This window comes from Rhinolophus ferrumequinum, chromosome 4 (genome assembly GCF_004115265.2).
Source record: "Rhinolophus ferrumequinum isolate MPI-CBG mRhiFer1 chromosome 4, mRhiFer1_v1.p, whole genome shotgun sequence".
In the NCBI taxonomy this organism is placed as follows: Eukaryota; Metazoa; Chordata; class Mammalia; order Chiroptera; family Rhinolophidae; genus Rhinolophus; species Rhinolophus ferrumequinum.
Genome location: NC_046287.1, coordinates 52,252,437 through 52,275,016, shown reverse-complemented (window position 1 = coordinate 52,275,016; position 22,580 = coordinate 52,252,437). Strand labels below are relative to the sequence as shown.

General features: G+C 36.3%; 2 protein-coding genes across 4 annotated transcripts in view; one reads left to right on the top strand and one right to left on the bottom strand.

Annotated features, from left to right (window-relative positions):
• MYO16 (myosin XVI) overlaps positions 1–22,580 on the bottom strand; it is a 550,393-nt gene that overhangs the window by 409,519 nt on the left and 118,294 nt on the right. The gene's annotated exons all lie outside the window — the stretch shown is intronic.
• Positions 1,598–3,259, top strand: LOC117021747 (glycerol kinase-like). Its single transcript, XM_033105066.1, has one exon. It carries the CDS (start codon positions 1,598–1,600, stop codon positions 3,257–3,259), a length of 1,662 nt encoding a protein of 553 aa, XP_032960957.1.

The following is a 22,580-nucleotide window of genomic DNA, read 5'->3' as shown; positions in this document are numbered from 1 at the left end:
TTGGCTCAATACAAGTCAATATACACAATATACAGAAGAAAGCTATATTTTCAAACCTAACAATAGATGCAGAGACTCACTAATGCATAGAAAAAACTGAAGATATCATTTCATACTCTGACAGAGATAATAAGTGTTGTAACACTGCAAAAATTAGTTAAATTTAAGATGTATCTCTCTCACAGCCAACATACGGACTCTAGAAACCTTTTGAAATACATTGCAGATGAAGATAAACAAATACAAAATAATCTAGCATGCAAGGAAAAAGATTCGGAGTAACAAAAACCAACTTATAAACAAGCCTCTCCTTTATTTTTGGAAGAAAGTAGTCTATCTCACCAATATCTCTTCAATATTTTCTATTTGTGGTACGAGTGGAAGAACAGACACTTAGATCTGTGGAACAGAATAGAGAACCTAGTAACGGTTCCACACAAATGCAGCCAACTGGTTTGTGACAAAAGCAAGTCAATTAGAACAGACTGCTCAGTATATGATGCTGGAGCAGTTGGACATCCATAATCAAAAATAAATAAATAAATAAAAATGAACCTTAACCTAAACCTCACACCTTACACAAAAATGAACCCAAAATGAATCATAGATCTAAATGTAAAGCATAAAATGTAACACTTTTAGAACGCAGGAGAAAAATCTTTGAGACCTAGTGTTCTTAGGGTTGACACCAAAACATGGTTCATAAAAGAAAAAAAAAAAGATAAAATAGATTTTTGTCAAAACTAAAATCTTTGCTCTTTAAAAGGCCCCATTAAAAGAACAAAAATTAAAGCTACAGAAAAGTTCTTGCAAACCACATGTCTGACAAAAGAATCACATCTAGAATATATGAGGAACTCAAAACTCAACAGTAAAAACGCAAACAATCCAATTAGAAAAATGTGAAAAAGACATGAAGAGACCTTTCACTGACATATATTGATGACAAACAAGCACATGTGTTCAACATCACCGGTCATTAGAGAAACGCAAATTAAAAGCACGATGACATATTACTACACAAGTTTGAAGAGCTCAAATAAAACTAAAATTTGTGACAATATCAAATACTGGTGAGGATGAGGAAAAACTGGATCTCTCAACATTGCTAGTGGGAATGTAAAATAGCACACCCATTCAGGAAAATAGTGTGACAGTTTCTTAAAATAACTTCATTATGTAGTAATCTTTCTACATAATTATGTGGCTCATCAAGACCAGTCAGGTTGGTTTCCCATGTTGAGGCCAAGGCAAATCGCAAACTTCAGATCAAAGCCTAAGAGTTCCCTCCAAAAGTGGGTGTATCAGAGTGATCTATCTTGGAACGTTGTTGACCTACTATCTGGTGCTGAAACAACTGTCACAATGGAGCACTAACAAGAAAACATGACAAGAAAATTAGGATAAAGTGACGGTTTTGCTTGACCGATATTCCTTAAATTGGATATTTTGTCCTTCATGAGTATACAGACCTCAAAACGCTGGAAACGGACTAGACCTCCAGCCCTCCGTACTCGCGGCCTGCACCTCCCCCACTCTTCACCGTTCGTTACCCGGGAAACCGGCTGAGTTCACCCGCTTACCAGAAGCTGGTTTCATGGCAGCCGCGAAGAAAGCAGTTTGGGCGCCATTGGTAGGGGCAGTGGACCAGGGCACCAGCTCCACGCGTTTTTTGGTTTTCAATTCAAAAACAGCCGAACTACTTAGTCACCATCAAGTGGAAATAAAACAAGAATTTCCAAGAGAAGGATGGGTGGAACAAGACCCTAAGGAAATCCTGCAGTCTGTCTATGAGTGCATAGAGAAAACGTGTGAGAAACTTGGACAGCTCAATATTGATATTTCCAACATAAAAGCTATTGGTGTCAGTAACCAGAGAGAAACCACTGTAGTCTGGGACAAGTTAACTGGAGAGCCTCTTTACAATGCTGTAGTATGGCTTGATCTAAGAACCCAGTCTACCGTTGAGAGTCTTAGTAAAAGAATACCAGGAAATAATAACTTTGTCAAGTCCAAGACAGGCCTTCCACTTAGCACTTACTTCAGTGCGGTGAAACTTCACTGGCTTCTTGAAAATGTGAAAAAAATTCAAAAGGCTGTTAAAGAAGATACAGCCCTTTTTGGGACCATCGATTCATGGCTTATTTGGAGTTTGACAGGAGGAGCCAATGGAGGTGTCCACTGTACAGATGTTACAAATGCAAGCAGGACGATGCTTTTCAACATTCATTCTTTGGAATGGGATAAAGACCTCTGTGACTTTTTTGATATTCCAATGAAAATTCTTCCAAATATCCGGAGTTGTTCTGAGATCTATGGCCTAATGAAAGCTGGGACCTTGGAAGGTGTGCCAATATCTGGATGTTTGGGGGACCAGTCTGCTGCATTGGTGGGACAAATGTGCTTCCAGGATGGACAAGCCAAAAACACGTACGGAACAGGATGCTTCTTACTGTGTAATACAGGCCATAAGTGTGTATTTTCTGATCATGGCCTTCTGACCACAGTGGCTTACCAACTTGGCAGAGACAAACCAGTATATTATGCATTGGAAGGTTCTGTAGCTATAGCTGGTGCCATTAGTCGCTGGCTAAGAGACAATCTTGGAATTATAAAGACCTCAGAGGAAATTGAAAAACTTGCTAAAGAAGTAGGTACTTCTTATGGCTGCTACTTCGTCCCAGCCTTTTCAGGGTTATATGCACCTTACTGGGATCCCAGTGCAAGAGGGATCATCTGTGGGCTCACTCAGTTCACCAATAAAAGTCATATTGCTTTTGCTGCATTAGAAGCTGTTTGTTTCCAAACCCGAGAGATATGGGATGCCATGAACCGTGACTGTGGAATTCCACTCAGTCACCTGCAGGTAGACGGAGGAATGACCAACAACAAAATTCTTATGCAGCTACAAGCAGACATTCTGTATGTCCCAGTAGTGAAGCCGGCGATGCCGGAAACAACTGCCTTGGGAGCCGCCATGGCAGCAGGGGCTGCAGAGGGAGTCGGTGTTTGGAGTCTGGAACCTGAGGATTTGGCAGTCGTCACGATGGAGCGCTTTGAACCCCAGATCAACGCGGAAGAAAGTGAAATTCGTTATTCTACCTGGAAGAAAGCTGTGATGAAGTCAATGGGTTGGGTGACAACTCAGTCTTTGGAAAGTGGTGACCCTAGTATCTTCGGCAGTCTACCCTTCGGCTTTTTTATAGTGAGTAGCATAGTAATGCTAATTGGAGCAAGGTACATGTCAGGTATCCTATAAATCATACCAACGCATGGAGTCCAACAATGCACGCTCTTTACCTAATGAGAGACTCCAGCGATTCTGTCTCTTAATGTGATGACAGTATTCATAGACTGATTTTATTTAAAAACCACTTGCTGCATGACCCTTGAAGTAGACCTGCAGCATGAAATAAAGAAAATACAGCAGAATAGGGGAAATAAATGCTGGGAATGAAGTGCATTCTGATGAAAGATCAACCCATTCCCATTCGGGTCATGAGTAGAAATAAAAAGCTTATTGCCTATTTTTCCAAAAGAAAAACTGAATCACACAATGAAATAAAAATGTTACAATTTTCCCTATGAAGGAAATAAAAACATATTTTATCATTTATAAGCAAGAAGAATGTATATTTATTTGAATCTATAAGGATGAATTGTATTTTAATTCTATCAACGTATACTTGCAATTTAGGGGATGCTATCAAAGACCTAAAATTTCTGTATATTAGGTAGATACTCCTGATACCCTGCCCAGACCCCTTTATTGGCTAATGCACCCATCCCCAGCTGCTTGGAGTATTATCGGCTTGGAAGGACACAAAGCTGTTTCCTTCCCGGGAGAATTCCCTGCCCCATTCACTCTCCCAAGGAGCAGAAGGCTCTACTGACATCCCATAAGGTACAGTTATTGAATGACCTATATAGAGACATAAAACATGCCCCATTGACTCAAGGAGAGATGACTCTATGGTGTGGTTTACACCCCAGAGCAAAGTGACTTAGGATGAGTTTAGACTTTACCCAAGACCACATTGTTTTTCTGTTCTTTTCCATTTGATGTCTTGCTTCCCTTCCTCCATGACTCCCTCCCTCATGTTTTCCCTGATGAACATTCCCTCAAGACATCATCATGTGTGCTTGAATCCCCCTCTCAGACTTTGCTTCTAAGGGACAAAATTTATGCCGTATATGATTATACATATTTACTTTAATTTTCTATTAATTATCATGGTTTACAACAAAGGAAATAATTTTTTTTCATAGATGTAAACTCTATACAGATCAAACATACCTAATGATGTAGGTTTTCCAAAACAGAAATAACAACAACACAAAAAATAGTAAGATACACATGCAGAAGAATGAAGTTAGAGCCTTATCTTAAACCAAACACAAAAATTAACTGAAAATGGCTTAAAGACCTAAACATAACACTTAAAACTATAAAACTCATAAAAGAAAGCATAGAAGCTGTATGACATTGGATCTGACAATGATTTCTTTGATAAGACACCAAAAGCACAGACTACAAAAAAGCAAAAATAGACAAATTAGACTAACTTAAAAACTTATGTGCATCAAAGAACAGTCAACAAAGTAAAAAGGCAACCTATGGAATGATAGAAAATATTTGTAAATTATACATTTGATAAGTGGTTAATATCCAAGATATAAAGAACTCTTACAATTCAACAGTAAAAATATCAAATAACCAAACTTAAAATTGGGGAAAAGATTTGAGTAGACATTTCTCCAAAGGTGATATACAAATGCCCAACAAGTACATAAAAAGATGCTCAGAATCACTAATCATCAGCAAAATGCACATCAAAAGCACAATAAGCCATCACCTACCTCACACCCATTAGAATGACTATTAAAAAAAAAGAAAAGAAAAAGAAAAAGAAACCCTCATAAAATAAGAAGTTTTGAGAATCCTTTTGCTCTGTTGGGATTGTAAAATGGTGCAACTACTATGGTAAACATATGGATGCTCCTCAAAAAATTAAAAAACAGAACTACCATAGGACCCAACAACTCCACTTCTGAGTATCTATCTGAAAGAATTGAAAGCAAGATCTCAAAGAGATATTTTCCCACTTATGTTCATTGTAGCATAGTTCACAGTGTCCAAGAGGTGGAGGCAACCTAAGTGTCACCAATGGATGACTGGATAAACAAAATGTGGTATATACACACAATGGAATATTATTCAGCTTTAAAAAGGAAGGAAATCCTATCACATGCTGTAACATGCATGAATGTTGAGGATATGCTAAATGAAATAAGACAAGTACTGTATATTCTACTTATATGAAGTGTCTAAAGTAGCAAAATCTATAGAAACAACTTAGAATGGTGGTTACCAGGGACTGGAGAGAGGGAGAAATGAGGAGTTGTTGTTTAATGAGTATAGAGTATCATATTTTAAAGATGAAAAAGTTCTGGATATCTGTGTCAATACAATGCCAATATGCTTAACACTACTGAACTATACATTAAATAATGGTTAAGCTAGTAAATGTTAAGTGTTTTGCCACATAAAAAAAGTGGATGGGGGGAGAGAATAAGACACACGGGGCTGCATCACAGCGGTTCTAAAAACATACCTTCATAATTTAAGCATTTAATGAAAAATGTGGTTACAAAGATATTGCCTTTCCCACTTTATAAATTTGTTTGCTATGAACTCTGAGGGACTAGAAGTTAGCCCTTTGGGAAGGAAATTAGCACAATTACCTCTCTCTCTCTCTCTCTCTCTCTCTCTCTCTCTCTCTCTCTCTCTCATCTACACATGAAACAACTCTCCTGGCAGGAGTTTTATTCTCAGAACCAATTGTTATAACATGCTTCCAGAGTTATTTTTACTGCATATACAATGACAATGAAACAAAGGCAGGGTGAGGATTTTCAAAGACAAGAGTATAATCAATTTCAACATACTCCCCCAGAGCTTTAAAAAGACCTTCTTAAGCATTAAAGTCTTTAAAACTTGCTAGATTTTAACATCCTTGTAATAAAGCTACAAGACCATGTCCCTATTTATAGAGCAAAAAAGAGTACAACACGAAAGATGGAGAAGTAAACTTAAATAATTTAAAGTTTTCTTAAGAAAATCAATAATATTTTTCATCTCACTACTTTACTGTGTTTATATTTAACTTGTGTATTAAGTGACCATTTCTTGGGTTTCTATCCAACTGTTAGGGCAACTTCTCTAATGAATGTGAAAAATGTTATACTTATTAAATTAAAATGGAAATAAAACAAATACACATGACACAAAATTACTGCATACCTTAAAGTAGATTTGTTTTTACATGTCAATCTATACTTTTCTACATTTAATATTTCCCTTACAATATTTTTCCAGTAACAAGTGATTTGATTATGATACATAGCTTTTCAGTGGATATAGATTTACAATCTTAATTCTTTCCAGGATTTGTTTCGGGGTAATAATATCTTTCCCTGAGGTAATGTTCTTGGTTCATTATCCAAGTGGACACACATGTCTAAGCAAATCTACGGTGGATGGAGGGTACCATGATATGGGTGCTCTGTCCTGCATCACAGATGGTTCCAAAATCATGCCCATGATTAATGCCCAACACAACAATTTACCTTCATATATGTAGAGCAATGAATAAACCAGGTTACTCTTCAAAGACAACCCAGCTACATTCAGAATCTGCGGAGCCTGGTGATTTGGAGCCCCTCCTGTGGATAACAGCTAGCTGTCATTTTATCAGATACATACTCAATGAGAACTTCCCTAGGGAAGTCCAGCCCCTTTAAGATCAGAACTGCCTACTGATGGCTATTCTCAGATGCTTTGGATGGCATGCCACATTGCTGAAATCAAACCATGTCTTTTCCTGATTGTCCCTGCTCTTCTAAATGCTATGCTCCCACTACTGGGTAACTCCAAGATTAAGAACCGCAATTGCTGCCCTGTCCCTTCCAAGAGAGGGCAATACTGTGCAAGTAAAACAGTCTCAACATCTGCAAATCCATCAATGTGATACATTTTTACATTTATTAACAAAGTAAAAGACAAAAATCATATGATTATATCAATAGATGCAGAAAAAGCATTTGACAAGATATAACATCCATTTATGATTAAAACACTTAATAAAATGGGTATAGAAGGAAAAAAACCTCAACATAATAAAGGCCATATATGACAAACCCTCAGCTAATATCATAATTAATAGTGAAAAACTGAAGCCCTTTGTTCTGTGTTCAGGAACAAGACAAGGTTGTCCCGTATTGTCACAGCTATTCAACATAGTATTGGAAGTCCTAGTCGGAGCAATCAGGCAAGAGAAAGAAATAAAAGGCATCTGAATTGGGAATGAAGAAGTTAAATTATCACTCTTTGCAGATGACATGATGCTATATAGAGAAAACTCTAAAGGCTCCACCAAAAAGCTAATGCTCCATCAAAGAGCATTTTATGAGTTTGACTCTAAAGGCAAGGGAAGTAAAAGCTAAAATAAATGAATGGGACTATATCAAACTAAAAAGCTTCTGCACAGCAAAAGAAACCATTGACAAAATAAAGAGGCAACCAACCAAATGGGAGAAGATTTTTGCAAGTAATGCCTCCGATAAGGGCCTAGTATCCAAAATAGACAAGGAACTCATACAACCCAACAACAAAAAGACAATCCAATTAAAAAATGGGCAGAGGACCTGAATAGACAGATGAAAAGATGCTCAACATCACTAATCATTAGGGAAATGCAAATGAAAACCACAATGAGATATTACTTCACACTGGATAGAATGGCTATCATCAACAAGACAAATAATAACAAGTGTTGGACATGCTGTGGGAAAAAAGTAACCTTCATAACACTGTTGGTGGCAATACAAATTGGTGCAGCTGTTATAGAAGGCAGTGTGGAGGTTCCTCAAAAAATTAAGAATAGAAATACGTTATGACCCAGCAATCCTTCTCCTATCTACCCAAAAAAATCTGAAAATATTTATCCATAAAGATATATGTGCTCCGATGTTAATTGCAGCTTTATTTACAAAGACCAAGATATGGAAACAACGAAAGTGTCCTTCAATAGATGAATGGATAAAGAAGTTGTGGTATATGTACACAATGGAATATAATTCTGCCATAAGAAAAGATGAAATAGGACCATTTGTGACAGAATGGAAGGATTGTGAGATTATTATGCTAAGAGAAATAAGTCACAAAGAAAAAGTCGAAAACCATATGACTTCACTCATATATGGTATATAAAACTGAAAGCAACAGAGGAACAAGATAAACAAATAAAGAAACTACAGTTTAGTGGTTACCAGACGGTAAGAGGGGAGGGGGATGATAGAAGAGGGAAGAGGAGATCCAATATATGGTGATGGAAGAGAACTGACTGTGAGTGGTGAACACACAAGTTGATATATAGATGATGTATTACACAATTGTACACCTGGAACCTATGTAACCTTACTAATCATTGTCACCCCAATAAACTGGAAAAGAAAAAAACAAAAAACAAAGAGCACAATTCACAGGTAAACAGCCCTACGTGTAACATAAGGACTCTCCTTATCTCAAGTCTTAATTATTGCATTAAGCACTCTTGGCTTTAGTCTCTCACCACTCAACTCTGTTAGACAGACTTTTCAGAAATACATTTGTCTTAATAGCAACCCAGAATAATGGGATAGCAAATAAAACCAGTCAAAATCTACAAGCCCATCATCAATGGGCTCCACCTTGCCCATTGAAGATTACTATTTAGTGCCCCAAACAAACTAGCGTTTTACATACCTTCCATCTTTATTCCTGTCTTCCTACTACTCCATTACCTGGAATCTGAAAGTATCATTAACCACCTGCAGTGGCCTATTATTTCTTCTATGAGAATCCTCCTTCCGGGAATCACCTCTTCTCTCACTTCATGTAGTCCAATGGGGGTATCAAAAAGGTTCCCCAATTCAATTGGTCACAGGATTGGCAACGTGACCTAGGTTGAACCCATCATAATGGCCCATACACTGAGGATCAATGACTGATCCTAGTGTGGGGATATGAACTTAGTGGGGACAGTTCAGGATCCTTCCATGAAATTTGATAGATGGACACTGGGAGATTTAAAAAAATAAAATAAAATAAAGACCCTATCTTACTGTTTTAATATTCATCCACAAAAATGCAGGTGTGTACTATCAAACCTTGTTATCTTATGAGATGGAGGAAAAAGACACATTGAGAGGCAGAAACAGAGAGGAAAAGTGAAAGAGAGAGAGAGAGAACAGAGACAGAGAAAATAATACCAGTTAAATGCCCAGATCCCAATTCCAGCAGTACCTGAAGCCAATTGAATTTAGACTTTCCGGGTCTAAGGGCCATTTTCCAGACATTAGCCAATAAATTCCCTTTGGACTTAAACCATTATGAGTTGATTTTCCATCAAAGGCCACCAAGTTACTCATATAACATATAAGTCTATGATGATCTTGTTTTTTTTCCTGCTAAAAGATACATCCTTTTAGCACATCGTTTTCTTCTGTCATGAATATATAGCTTATTTCCACAAGTAGAAGAAAGGTTTAAATTTTACATTATACTAAATATTTATTACATATTATTTATTTTAAAATAGTACATTTCCAAATTTCAAAAAAATTTATGGTATTTGTTCCATATGTGCTGTGCTTATCATGAAGGACAAAAATTCCTTCAAGTCAGCCAATCCTCTGTAAACAAAGTATTCACTGAATGGAAGAAAATGGAGTCAAAAGTGGAGAGAGAGATGTCTGTGTACTTTCAAACTGCAGTAACTGGAGCAAAAGAGACACCAATGGTTAAAAGAAAAGAAAAAGAAAGAAAGAAAAGAAAAATAAAGAAATGACATAGCACTGATTTTGGAAGGGGCAGACACCAGGGGTGCCAAAAAAACAAAAACACTTTTTAAGAGACGTTACCTTAAAATATGTAGACATTTTTCTGGCACCCTCTGTAGATGTGTGTAAATCTACTGTTGATATCTATCAATCGATATACAGGAGCATATGGGTTTATGTTAATTGACAGAACATCAAGTAGGAACTATCCAACAAGAAATGGGAATACTTTACAGATATCAGCTGTTTATAATTTCTTTCTACCAATTGTAAGTTAATGGAGATATGCAACAAGACTTTTACCCTAATTAACTACTACGTATCTTACAACTTTATAGTAGAAAATGAGGAAAAACTGTGATATGCGATTTTGAAAGGGGTGTATTTGATTATTTTTAAATAATACCAAATTACCAATGTTGTCTCATTTTGATAGATGAAATAAACCCATCACAAAACACTTTAACAATGTACCCACCATATCTTAATGCTAATATATTAATGCTATCCACTGACATTACTTAATTATTTGGTAAAGGAAGGCATGGGGAACTTGCCCTAATGTATACACTTTATTACCGTAACTTTTAATATTGCACAACACTTTAGTACAACACTTTCATGGCTGTTTTAGAATCACAAATGAACAAAAATATTTTTCTAAATATAAAATTGGGATTATATGGCTTACCTCTGTGCCTCTGAAATCTTTGCACACGTTTTCAGAATTAATTGGATAACACAGAAAGACAAGGATACCAAACACTATGGTAAGCTTGGATGATAAAACCCAAATAAACTGAGAAAATCACATGCCACCAGAAAACAAAATAAAATAAACAGAAAAAGGCCCCTGTTGTTCTAATTTCTCCTATCATTTCATGAAACCACCATTTTCTCGACTTGTAGACTTTGGACTGCAAACGGGATTCATGAAAAATTTGGAGCCCTGATAGACAGGTTAGATACAGTCAGCTTGAGTCTGGGTAGAGCTGCGGCACGGCTGGGGGGTAAGTACTTGACCTTAACTTAAGGAGGGTTTCCTGCTTAACTCCTGAAATCTCACCTCCCTGTGCCCTGTGGATGGGCTTCTCACACTCTGTTCAGTCTAATCTAGGAAACCTAGAGACACTGATGCTCCTTTCTCCCTGACTCCAGCTTCACGTAATTGGCATAGGTTACGGTGGAGCATGCAAGGACATATGGAGGATGTAGGATGTTATGGGAAATGTTGGGCTCTACTGTCATTTTTGGCCATATCTGTTTATTTCAGATACTCCAAGATTCCTGATCTACCATCCTCCTTGTAATCCCATCACGTTGGTCTGTCTTGCCTTTTGTGACTCAGTGTGTTTGCTCTGCAGAGGCACAGCTGGTTCAGAAACCCTGCTGGAGGTCTTTTCCCCATAATTCTTCTAGGTAGATGAGCCAATGCTCTGTATGTTGTGGGAGGGAGAAGGGGGTTTATGGGGAAGGTAGTGTAAGGAGATCTGATGTGGGGATAGACGAAATTGAGATTGCTGAATATCAAGAAACACATTGCGACTTTTTAAAGATACAAGGAAACAATGTACATACTAAACCGTAGAAGGTTTAGAGCCCATTTTCAACATAGAAAATTACTGTAGATACTGGAGAAATAAAGAGGAAAAACTGTTAAAATATGGCTATGCTAAGAATATTAATGACAGTCATTTATGTGACTATTAATGACTCATTGTATCAAATATTATTGTTTCATTAATATGCGTCCAATGTTATTAATGTAACATTAGTTTTAACACCAATCCTGGCTTGGGGATCAGTCTTTCTTTCCCTGAGAACCTTCAGACCCAGCCGGGATCCAGCAGAAGTAAGACCTCACCAGAAGCGAGGGAATATATGAAAGACCAGCAATGGCAACCATATCTGCTCCTTTCCCTACTTCTCGTGTCTCTGCCATTCATTGTCTGGGGAAACAGAGAAAAGGCACAAAACTAGTTATAACTATACCCCAAACAATACTTAAAAACTTCAAAATTTTCAGAAAACTGGTAAAATAAATGCCACTAGTATTACTCTATTTATAATCTTGAACTAAAATTGCTACTACTAATTCCATTAAAATATATAAATCAAAAATCCTAAAAGTATATTTACAGGACTGGACTCCACACTAGATTTTTACACAAGCATGTTCTAGCATATCTGGCATTGTCATGTGTGTGAGTTTCACATGCAGATTTCTCTTTCTAGGAAATAATGGATGCTACTGAAAACCAATTATTAAGATGACTTTTAAAATTTCATTTATACTCGAATCAACACATGAAGATAGAATTAAATCAAGGTAAAAAAAAAAAAGAAAGATGTTAAATGTGATGTACTTTAGAGACTACTGTCCCTAAATAGAAGCTTGAGTTTCATTAAGAATTCCTTTTTAAATTAATATCCAAAATATATAAAGAATTTATACAACAAAACATTCAAAAAACAAGTAATCCAATTAAATGATGGAAAGAAGACTTGAACAGACATTTCTCCAAAGAAGACATGCAGATGGCTAACAGATACATGAAAAAATGCTCAACTTCACTAGTCATCAGGGAAATGCAGGTAAAAGCCACAATGATATGACCACACACCTGTTGGAATGGCTGTCATCAAAAACACAACAAACAACAAGAGTTACTGAAGATGCGGTGAAAAGGAAACCCTTTGTGCACTGTTGGTGGAATTGCAATTTGGTGCAGCCATTATGGAAAACAGTATGGAGGTCCCATAAAAAAATTAAAAATTGAACTACCATACGATTCAGCAACTCTAGTTCTAGGCATTTATCCTTAAAAAATGAAAATACTAATTCAAAAAGATATGTGCACTTTTATGCTCATTACAGCATTATTTACAGGAGCCATAATATGGAAGCAACCTAGGTGTCCATCGATAGATGAATGGATAAAAAAGAGGTGGTGTATATACACAACAGAATATTACTCAGCCATAAAATTAGGAATGGAATCTTAACATTTTCAACAACATGGATGAACCTAGAGCATATTATGCTAAGTGAAAGAAGTCAGAGAAAGACAAATATTGTATCATTTCACTTAAATGTGGACTCTAAAAAAACAAAAAACAAACAAACAAAACAAACTAAACAATGAACAAACAGAGAACAATCTAATAGTTGCCAGAGGGTTGGGTGGTAGGGGAGCCGGCAAAAAACATGAAGGGGATTATGAGGTACAGACTTATAGTTGTAACATAAATAAGTAATGGAGGATGTAATGCACAGCATGGGGAATGCAGTCAATATTGCAATAACTTTGTACAGTGACAGATGGTTACTAGACTTCTCATGGAGATCACTTTGTAAGGTACATAAATGTCAAATCACTATGCTGTAGACCTGAAACTAAAATAATATTGTATGTCAACTATACCTTTATTTACAAAGAGCTTTGTATTTCAGAAAATAAAATAACTCCTTTTTTATAAAGTCATTTGAATTGTAAACAGACTGTGGGTCTTCCATTAAAAATCACCATCTCTACTAATTATTTAAAGAGAAAAGCCTTCTCATTGTGCTAATATAGTAAAACAATTATAAATTTTATGTTGGGTACATAGTTTACAATCATTTAGATAGATAGATAGATAGATTAGATAGATAGATAGATAGATAGATAGATAGATAGATAGATAGATAGATAGATAGATAGATAAATGTAGATAGATGGAAGGATGATGAATGGATGGATGGACAGCTGGATGGACAGACGGATGGACATAATAAATGTTCCAATAATTTGAGACAAGGTATGTGGAAAAGAGTGAGCAGAGAAAGCACAGGAACCCTGGAGATGAGAAACAGGAGAAAGTCCAACGTGCGCACTGCGGGAGACTCCTTGAGATATCACTGCTGGATCACACAGACATGGAAGCCAGAAGCCTGTTCTGTTAGCCAAATGAGCTCAGGAACTGCTCTCAAGCTAGAGTTGAGGACACAAAAATCAAGGCTGGACCCTGGTTAGTGGACCCGGAATATACAGGGCTTACAGAAAATATGGAGTCCAGCCATAATTATCTGTACTAAAAGTGTCTAATTGAGATTCTCTAAAAATAGGACCATTTATTATTTCCTAATCCTGAGGCTTAATAACTAAAACACAGTGGTTTGTGTGCTTTAGTATTAAGTCATATTTCTATGATTTCTGCTCATCAGTCAAATTCGCCATGACATGTCAGGAAGTTCAGTGTGTCAAAATGCAAAACCCACTGTCTATGAGTATTTATAGAGGCTTTACTCATAGCCAAAGACTGGAAAAAATTCAAAATGCTCACAAACTAGCAAATAGATAAACACACTGTGGTATGTCCATACAAGAGGATACTACTCAACAACAAAAGGGAACAAACCTGATGCATGCATCAACATGGATGAATGAATCTCAGATGGATTACACTGCAGGACAGAAGCCAGTCTTTTTAAATCACTAAGCACACACTTACTATATACCTAGCAATTACACTCCAGGCATTTCTGTCAGAGAAATAAAAATGTTATGTCCACACAAAAATCAGCAGAGAATTGTTCATAGCAGATTTATTTGTAACAGACGAAAAGTAGACACAATAAAATGTCTCTCAACTGGTGAATAGTTAAACAAACCATGGTGCATCCATACTATGGAATACTACTCATAATAAAAAGGAAGAAACTACTGACAGACACAACTTGGATGGATCTCAAGAGCATTATGCTGCGCACAAGAAGCCAATCTCAAAAGATCACATGCTATATGATTCAATTTACATGACACCCTGGAAAAAGCAAAACTACAGGTACAGAAATCAAATCTGTGATTGCCTAGAGCTGGTAGTTAGGAGAGGAAAATGACTACAAATGGGCACAAGGAAACTTGTGGAGTGAGAAAAATGCTTCAAATCTTGATTGTAAGGCAGTTACATGATGGTATGCATTTGTCAAAATATATCAAACTATAGACCTAAAAGAAGTTCTGTATGTATATTGTACCTCAGTGAACTTCACTTAACAAAACAAAACAAAAACAATAGTTAAGTTTAGAACCAAACTTTGAAATTGCTGCAAAACAGAGTGTTAAAATAGATGCTTTAAAAGACTGGGGCATATTCAGATACCTGCTGCTAAAATAAATATTTTTAATGAAAGCAAAATACTTTTTGGTATCATATATAAAAATAAAATAAAATAAATCACTTTAAAATGATGGAAAAAACTTTTGTGAACAAATGCCAGCCTTTAGCATTTGTTGTAAATCACAGGAGTAAGAAAAAAGTGAATAACCAGTGTGGCCAGGTGTTTAGTTAAAGTTAAGAAGAGCATAGTAATTCCATTCCAGCCCTAAATTTTCAATGTGTATCACATCTAATAGATTTCTAAGTTTTCACGTATCATCACTCAACAGCAGATTTCAGGGTTCAGGCAACAAATATTCCATTGTCACACCTATATTCTCAGTTCCAAGGACAGCACCTGTGCGTGCTCTGTCCAGCAGTGACTCAGTAAGTTTTCATTACAGAGATGGATGTGTGTGAGATAGATAAAAAGAGGAAGTGAAGGGGAATTATTAATGGACTGATTAACTTTCACAGACACCAATGAAGTGAACAGGTATGATATTATCAGCTACATTTTTCAAATGAGGAAATCAAGTACCAAGCCCTAGAGAAGTTAGGTGATAATATCAAAGATGAAAAACAAAACAAAACAAAAATCTAGAAAGTAGCTGAGCCACTCCAGCATTGGCTCGAGTGGTCCCATAAATAACAGGTGAAGCACCCAAAATGTTTGCAGAGGATGTGTGCTACCTCCATCACCCACACTGGCTACATGTGTAATCACAGTTCACACCAGCAGAGAACACCACACCACACATTGCTGGGCATATCTTAAAGTGATTTTGCTGGTACATCACAGGTGATGTTCTTTACGGATCACTGATGATATGAAAGTAAAGATTAAGACTTGTCTCGGATCTCATGAAAGTAGAAAAGGTGAAACAACATGTGGCCTATAATAATCTATTCACAAGTGCCCTGAGGAAAGGGTGCAAACTCACCCAAACTCCTCCAAAGCCAACCTAATACATAAAGATGTTTAGAGTAAAGAATAATGAACTAGGAATTTAGGAAACTATTCAACATCTGAATGTTATTTTTTTTCCTCTCAAGGATACTCCACAGAATTAACTTTTATGTACTTAAAACATGAGGCACCCAGAGGCATATCCTCCATCGATCTCATATTTATTGTCAGCCTACTTGAATTAGTGACTTCCCCTTTTTCTACTAAGAGCCTGAATGGAAAACAGTCCATTGATTTCCACAAAACCGTTCACTAATTTGTATCTGTCTCTCCTGTCACTCCTCATTTATAGATAATAAATAATTTAAGCATCTTTCATCTTTCCATATTCAGAAGATCCTGAAGCTCTGCTCTTCAACCATTTCCTATGAGCCAAAGACTTTTGTAAGCTGAACTAAACAAAATCGGGGACAGTACTTAGAATGCACCACTGATTCATGCAATGTCATAGTTTCCCTTTTCATTCTATCATCTGGTTTTAAAGTGTAGAGCAGAGCTTCGAATTAGCTTTATTTCACCACAACTGTCTACGGAGATGACATACCTACTGAAATGTCCACAATGACCTCTGAATAGTTTTCTAAAGATATCATTTAAAATGCAGCAGTTTACCAATCATTTAAATGGATTCTGCAGTTGTATGCTTTCTCCTTAGAAAGGAAAACATAATTCACCTGTGCTTTGGAGACAGGTTTTCAAAGGATGGCACAAAGGGTCATTCTCATAAAACAGGATGTTATAGATAACCATTCTAGCATGAATTTATTTATGACAATTGGTAAAAAAAAAAACAAAGTTTCTTGTATGTCAAGGCTATGTTAAATAGGCATTGTCAATACTAATATCACTGTTGTCATTTTAGTTTCTCAAACAATTGGAAATGTCAGAGATTAAAAAAAAACAAAAAACAGTCCCAATACATAGCCTTTAATGATGGCGAGTGTGAAGGTATACATGAGTTTCAGTTTTCAAAGACGAGGGAGTAGATACAGTGAATTAAAAACACACAAGTATCCTACCTTAAAAAAAAAAAAAAAAAGCACAAAAACTTCTTTCAGAACCACAGCTCTGTCCACCAAATGATCTTTATATCCTTTTCCTCTTAGAAGCCAAAGCTTGTACGTGTTCTGTACTCACATTCCCCGCCATTGATGGCTCCAGTTTGAATTCCACTCCCACCTCTCCAGTGACACTGCTTGGGGTCCACATCAGTAAAGGCCTCCTTGTTTGGTGTCCCAGTGAATCCTTCTCAAACTCGTACCTTAATCTTGTCGCATCGCGTCACGCTGTTTAGCAGACGCTGCCTCTTGACACTGAGATGCTTGTGTTCTTGACTAAAGATCTGTTCATTCCTTTGTGGACTCCTCTTCCTCTGTTTTCCAGAAGTTTCTGATCAGAGTAATCTATTTTTTTGGCTGGCTATTTCCTCATGTACCATGGCTTCAATAAAACCAATATGCTAATGACCCCATGTCTACCTTACATAGCTATCTGTCAACTGAGGTTCAGGCCTGTATATATAACTATAGTGGGCAGTTCTCCTTGGACATCATGGAACTCAAGATGTCCAAGCCTACCCTTTGTCCTCTGGTTCATATCCAAAGCTTAATGGTAACACCATACACATAGTTGCTCAAGCAAAAATCTTAGTGCCGGTCTTGAATAATCCCTTTCTTTCATCCCCTGTAACTCCCAAATTGGTCCTAAAGCCTAAGGTTCCTGGTACTCAAGTCTCCTTCACATCTGTCTCCTCTTCTACATTCTCAGGTCACTCACCAATAGGAACTCCCTTCCACCCAGGTGTGGACTGTCACAAGAGCCACCCAACTGACCTTCCACACTCCACCACTGCTCCCCTCCCCTTGTTCTCCATACTGATCTCACTAATGCATGTCCTTGCTGTCTACTTTTACAGTCAAAATTTTGGTGGATTCCAATCACTCTCAGGACAAGTCTAAACGAGGTGACATAGCATATATGTCTTTCAATCAGGACAGTCAGGTCTAGGAAGAAAGAGCTTAGATTCAGTTTGGACATTCCAAGTTTGAAGTGCTGATGGGATATAGCTGTCTGTTTGGCTTTGACAATGTGTATCTAGAGGTCCTGACAAAATCAGGGCCAGAGATATTTTTTTTCTGGAATCTACCTGCAAAGATGTTTGAGATGAAATAATTAACCTAAATAGGATGTGTATAAAGAAAACGGGTTAAGCGAAGCACAGAATTTTTCCGTAATTGGACAATAAATTCTGTTAATTCTATCTTATAAATGTCTCTCACATCAGACCGCACTTCATCATCCCTACGGCCACCTTTCTGTTAAGCTGTCACCTGCCATGGCCTTGACTGCCTGCTTTTCCATCTCTCCTCTCATCCGTCTTCTGCATTGCTACCAGAATCACAGCTCTAAAACACAAATCTGATCCTATCCTTCGCTCTTTAAAATCACTCAATGAACTCCCTCACATGATGTATAACATAAAAACTCTTCGTGCTTGCCCAAATATTGTACACTGTCCTCCTTTCTCCACCATACAGAGCTTTTTGTTTGCTCTTTGAATGTACCATGCACTCCTGACACTGTTTCATGAAGTCTTTTGCTTTTCCCAAGTCCCTCATCTGCTGGTCATGAGCAAATGCCTCCTCGTCCTTAAGTGCCATCTCTCTCACTCTGAGACGGTTGGTCCAACTCCTCACATACCGTCCGCATGGCAGAACCAGGTACTGCCTCTGCCTTCTCTTATAACAGAAGTGTACATATATTACATACAGAAATATATTGAAAGTATTTATTCACTTTTTAATCTCCCTTGGATTGTGAAGTTCTTGCAGAAAAGAAATCTGTACATATAAAATGAGTGCGTAACATAATGTCTAGTGGGAAAGAATGATCAAAACATTTCAAAATAATGGATATAAAATAGACTAAGGCAGGAACTTGGAAGAGCAGAATAAGTCAAAGAGTTACAAGGACTCATTTTCAGGAAAGCAAAATGGGAGGGAGACTTAAGAAGTTAGAGATAAGTTACTGAGTCAAACTATGCAAATATTTTGAGATACATGGGGAACAAAAAAGAGAGTTTGACATTTCAATACATTAATGATGTGGGAGCTAAAATGTAGTAATTAGATAGAAAAGCACTTGAGGTGCATATGTAAATAATTTTAAAGAGGTTTGGAAGTAAAAGGAGCTATAGAATATATGTTTGAGTAGTGAAGGACATTGAAATAACAGTATTTACTATGAGTTTGAAAAGTATTAATAAAATGTTAAACAAAACAGGTTAACTTTTGGGAGCCTGGATTCTCTGAATTAATAATGTGAAACATGTCTATCCTTGCCTCAGGCCTCTGCACTTCTCTTCCCTCTGCACTTCTCTTCCCTCTGCTTAGCACACTCTTCCCACAGATCTTCTCATCCTGGCTTCCTCACTTTAATAACTCAGAGGTCACTTGAGAGAGGTCATCCCTTACCAACCTATTTAAAATTGCCCCTCACCCGATTCTGCTCCCAGGTCACTTATTAGATCTTTAAATGCTTTTATTTCCTTCACATAAGTTGTTGCTAGCAAAAATATTTATCTACATGTTTGTTTACTTTTTATTCTCTGTCTCACTACTGGATTGTGAATTTCATTATGGAAAGGATGTTAGCTGGCTTGATTATCATTGTATCTTTAGCCCTTAGACCAGTGCTTAGAAAAGAATCAGTAATATTTGTTGAACTAATTAATAAATACATGAATTAATGATTAATACAGAAAGAAAATGAAATAATCTTAATCCATCGAGCTCAGTTAAGTTACGAGTGCATGTTTATGTCTCTAAAGTGACACAAATTGTAAACTACTCATTGAAAGCATAAAAAGCTTCCCTCTCTCATTCACCAAACCTACAGAAAGAGAGAGTATCACATTTAAATAACAGATGTCAAGTAAGGACATAGGTGTGGAACCCTCCAGATAAAATCACAAGCCTTTAATAATGCAATGTCAGCACTGTAGCAATACACAAAGATATATCATTGGATGGACCATCAGAACACAAGTAGCCATGACATTCCTAAGAGTCTATAAAAGTGAAAGATGTAAACAGTAGAGTCAAATGTTGAATACTAGACATACACTACAATATTTTATCAGTTGATACACATTCTTCAACTTTGTTTCGTCATAACTGTTAACACAGGAAGAATATAGATATAAAATTAGATAGATAGATAATAGATGGAGACAGAAATAGAGATACGTGTAGACAGAAAGAGAGATCATTAGCATATTTATTGTGTGTATCTTTTTCTGAATTGTGTTAGGTTTATGAGCCCTAGGTTTATCACTAGCACATGAGCATTACTTACTTTCTCTTTTATTCTAATAATAGTCAATAAAACATTCTTATAATCCTTGTAAATATATAAAATATTCATGTAATTATCAACACATTGTTATAAGAATCAGTTTGGAACAGTTTTGCTATGTATTGAAACTAATTTACTTAGCAGAATTATTGGTACTATTGATCTACAGATCTTATATTATTAAATTTAAATATATTATTATATTGTTTATATTTAAATATATTATTCATTATAATGTATACATTAAATATATTAATATATTATTAAACTAAATGGTTGGGTAAATTTTTTAAGACATGATTGGGAATTTTCTTTTCATTTAAGATTAGTTAAATAACTTTAGTTTTGAATGAAGACACAAACATTTGAGGATATTTAATAAAAGTATAAGAAAATAATTAGAAGCTGTTTGCCTTATTATACATTAAAGTTACTATAAAGCCATAGTAACCTAAAGATAAGGCCATGAACTAGATAAACAGATCAGTGTAATGTAACAGAAACCTGAACTAGATCAAAATACATTTTGGAATTTAAAATGTGACAAAAATGTAATTTTGATCCAGTGGATATGATGCATGTAGAAATAAAAAGTAATAAAAAAAGTACCCTCTCTGCATCACACATACATCTTAATTTTTCAAGATTAGAATTTAAAATATAAAAATAAAAGTTTAGAATAAGATGTTGAGGACTAATCATTTAGTTTTAGGAATAACATAACCTAAAGCAATAATAAAACCAAAATCCATATAGGAAAAAAGAGACATATATCATTTCTGTACAATTATGAGAAAATTAGATGCCCAAAATACCCAAAGCAAAGACAAATGAAAAAAATAGGAAAGTTATCTTCAGCACCTATCCAGAGAAATGTTAGTATTTCCTAACATAAAAGAGTACATAAAATTAATTTTAAAATTATAAACGAGTCAGTATGAAAATGAGGACAGATATAAAGAAATAGGGCTAATAAAAAATGAGGAAAACACCTTAATTACCAGTAAAATAAAATTAGAGCCTTGTGAGAAACTATATTTCAACCGTAGAGTTGACAGCATTTGAATAGAACACCATCCCAGGCTGGCAAGGATGCAGGGATGTTCATTCTGGGCTGGTGGTGGTAATCTGAAGTGCTAGAGTCTACTGGAAAGAAATCTGGCAGTTCCTACAATCCTTAAAAACTACACAAGCCATTTGATTTAGCAATATTGCTTTTGTGAATCAATACTCTAGTAATGTAAGCCAAAATAGTAAAATACAATGTTTTAATGCCTATCAAAAAGGGAAGAGTTTATAAGTACGACAACTGGCTTAATAAAGCTACAGAATATCACTTAGCTATCAAAACAAGAATAATTTTGTATGTCTTCATTGGCCAGAAAAGATACCCATGTTATTACGGGAGAGAGGAACATCTGAGTTAAAGGTATGTATTTGGGAAAATGCAGACCTTGTTTAAAGTCATAGGAATGGATAAGGTCAACCAGGGATTTTGCAAAGTATCGTGACCAACCTCTAAGAAGGAGAGAAAGCGGGCAATGAGGCAGAGGAAAAGTTGCCAGTAAAATAAGAGAAAAATCCCAGTATTTTACAAGAGGGGATAGTAGTCAAATGAGAAATTAACATAAGGAAGGACTAGTGTTCCTTACATTTGGGCACATAAAGATGGTTTAACTTAAGTGGATTCAGTGGAGTGCTAAATGGAGCAATCTGAAGAGTAAAAAAGGAGATGTGGGCCAGAGATAATGTGTACATACTCATATAGGACATTTTCCAAGGTGAAATTATGAAAACAAGGAAATGAGGTGGTGGTCAGAAAGAAATATAAAGTCAAGGGAGACTGCTTGATTATATGAAGATGGCCATATTAGATCATGTGTTTATGCTGATGGAAATGGAGCAGTAGAGAACAGGCTGATAATGCGGGATAAAAAAAAGGATAACTGAAGGAGTGAGGCAACGGAGGATAGAGTCCAGAGCACATTGGCTTTAGAAACAAGGAGGGACAATTAACTACAGAAGAAAAGTAGGCAGAGGAATTCATATGTTGGCAACTTTGTAGATTTAATGATGGGAAGATACAGGAGTTATACCTAATGGTTTCTATTTTTCCAGGGTGGGAGATCTAAGGGGTCTCTCAGCAAGAACAACCATGCCTACTGGGCAAACATGGTAAGAATGAGAAAGAGTGTTGCCTGTATGAAACTAGCATGCTTTTGCTCTGACA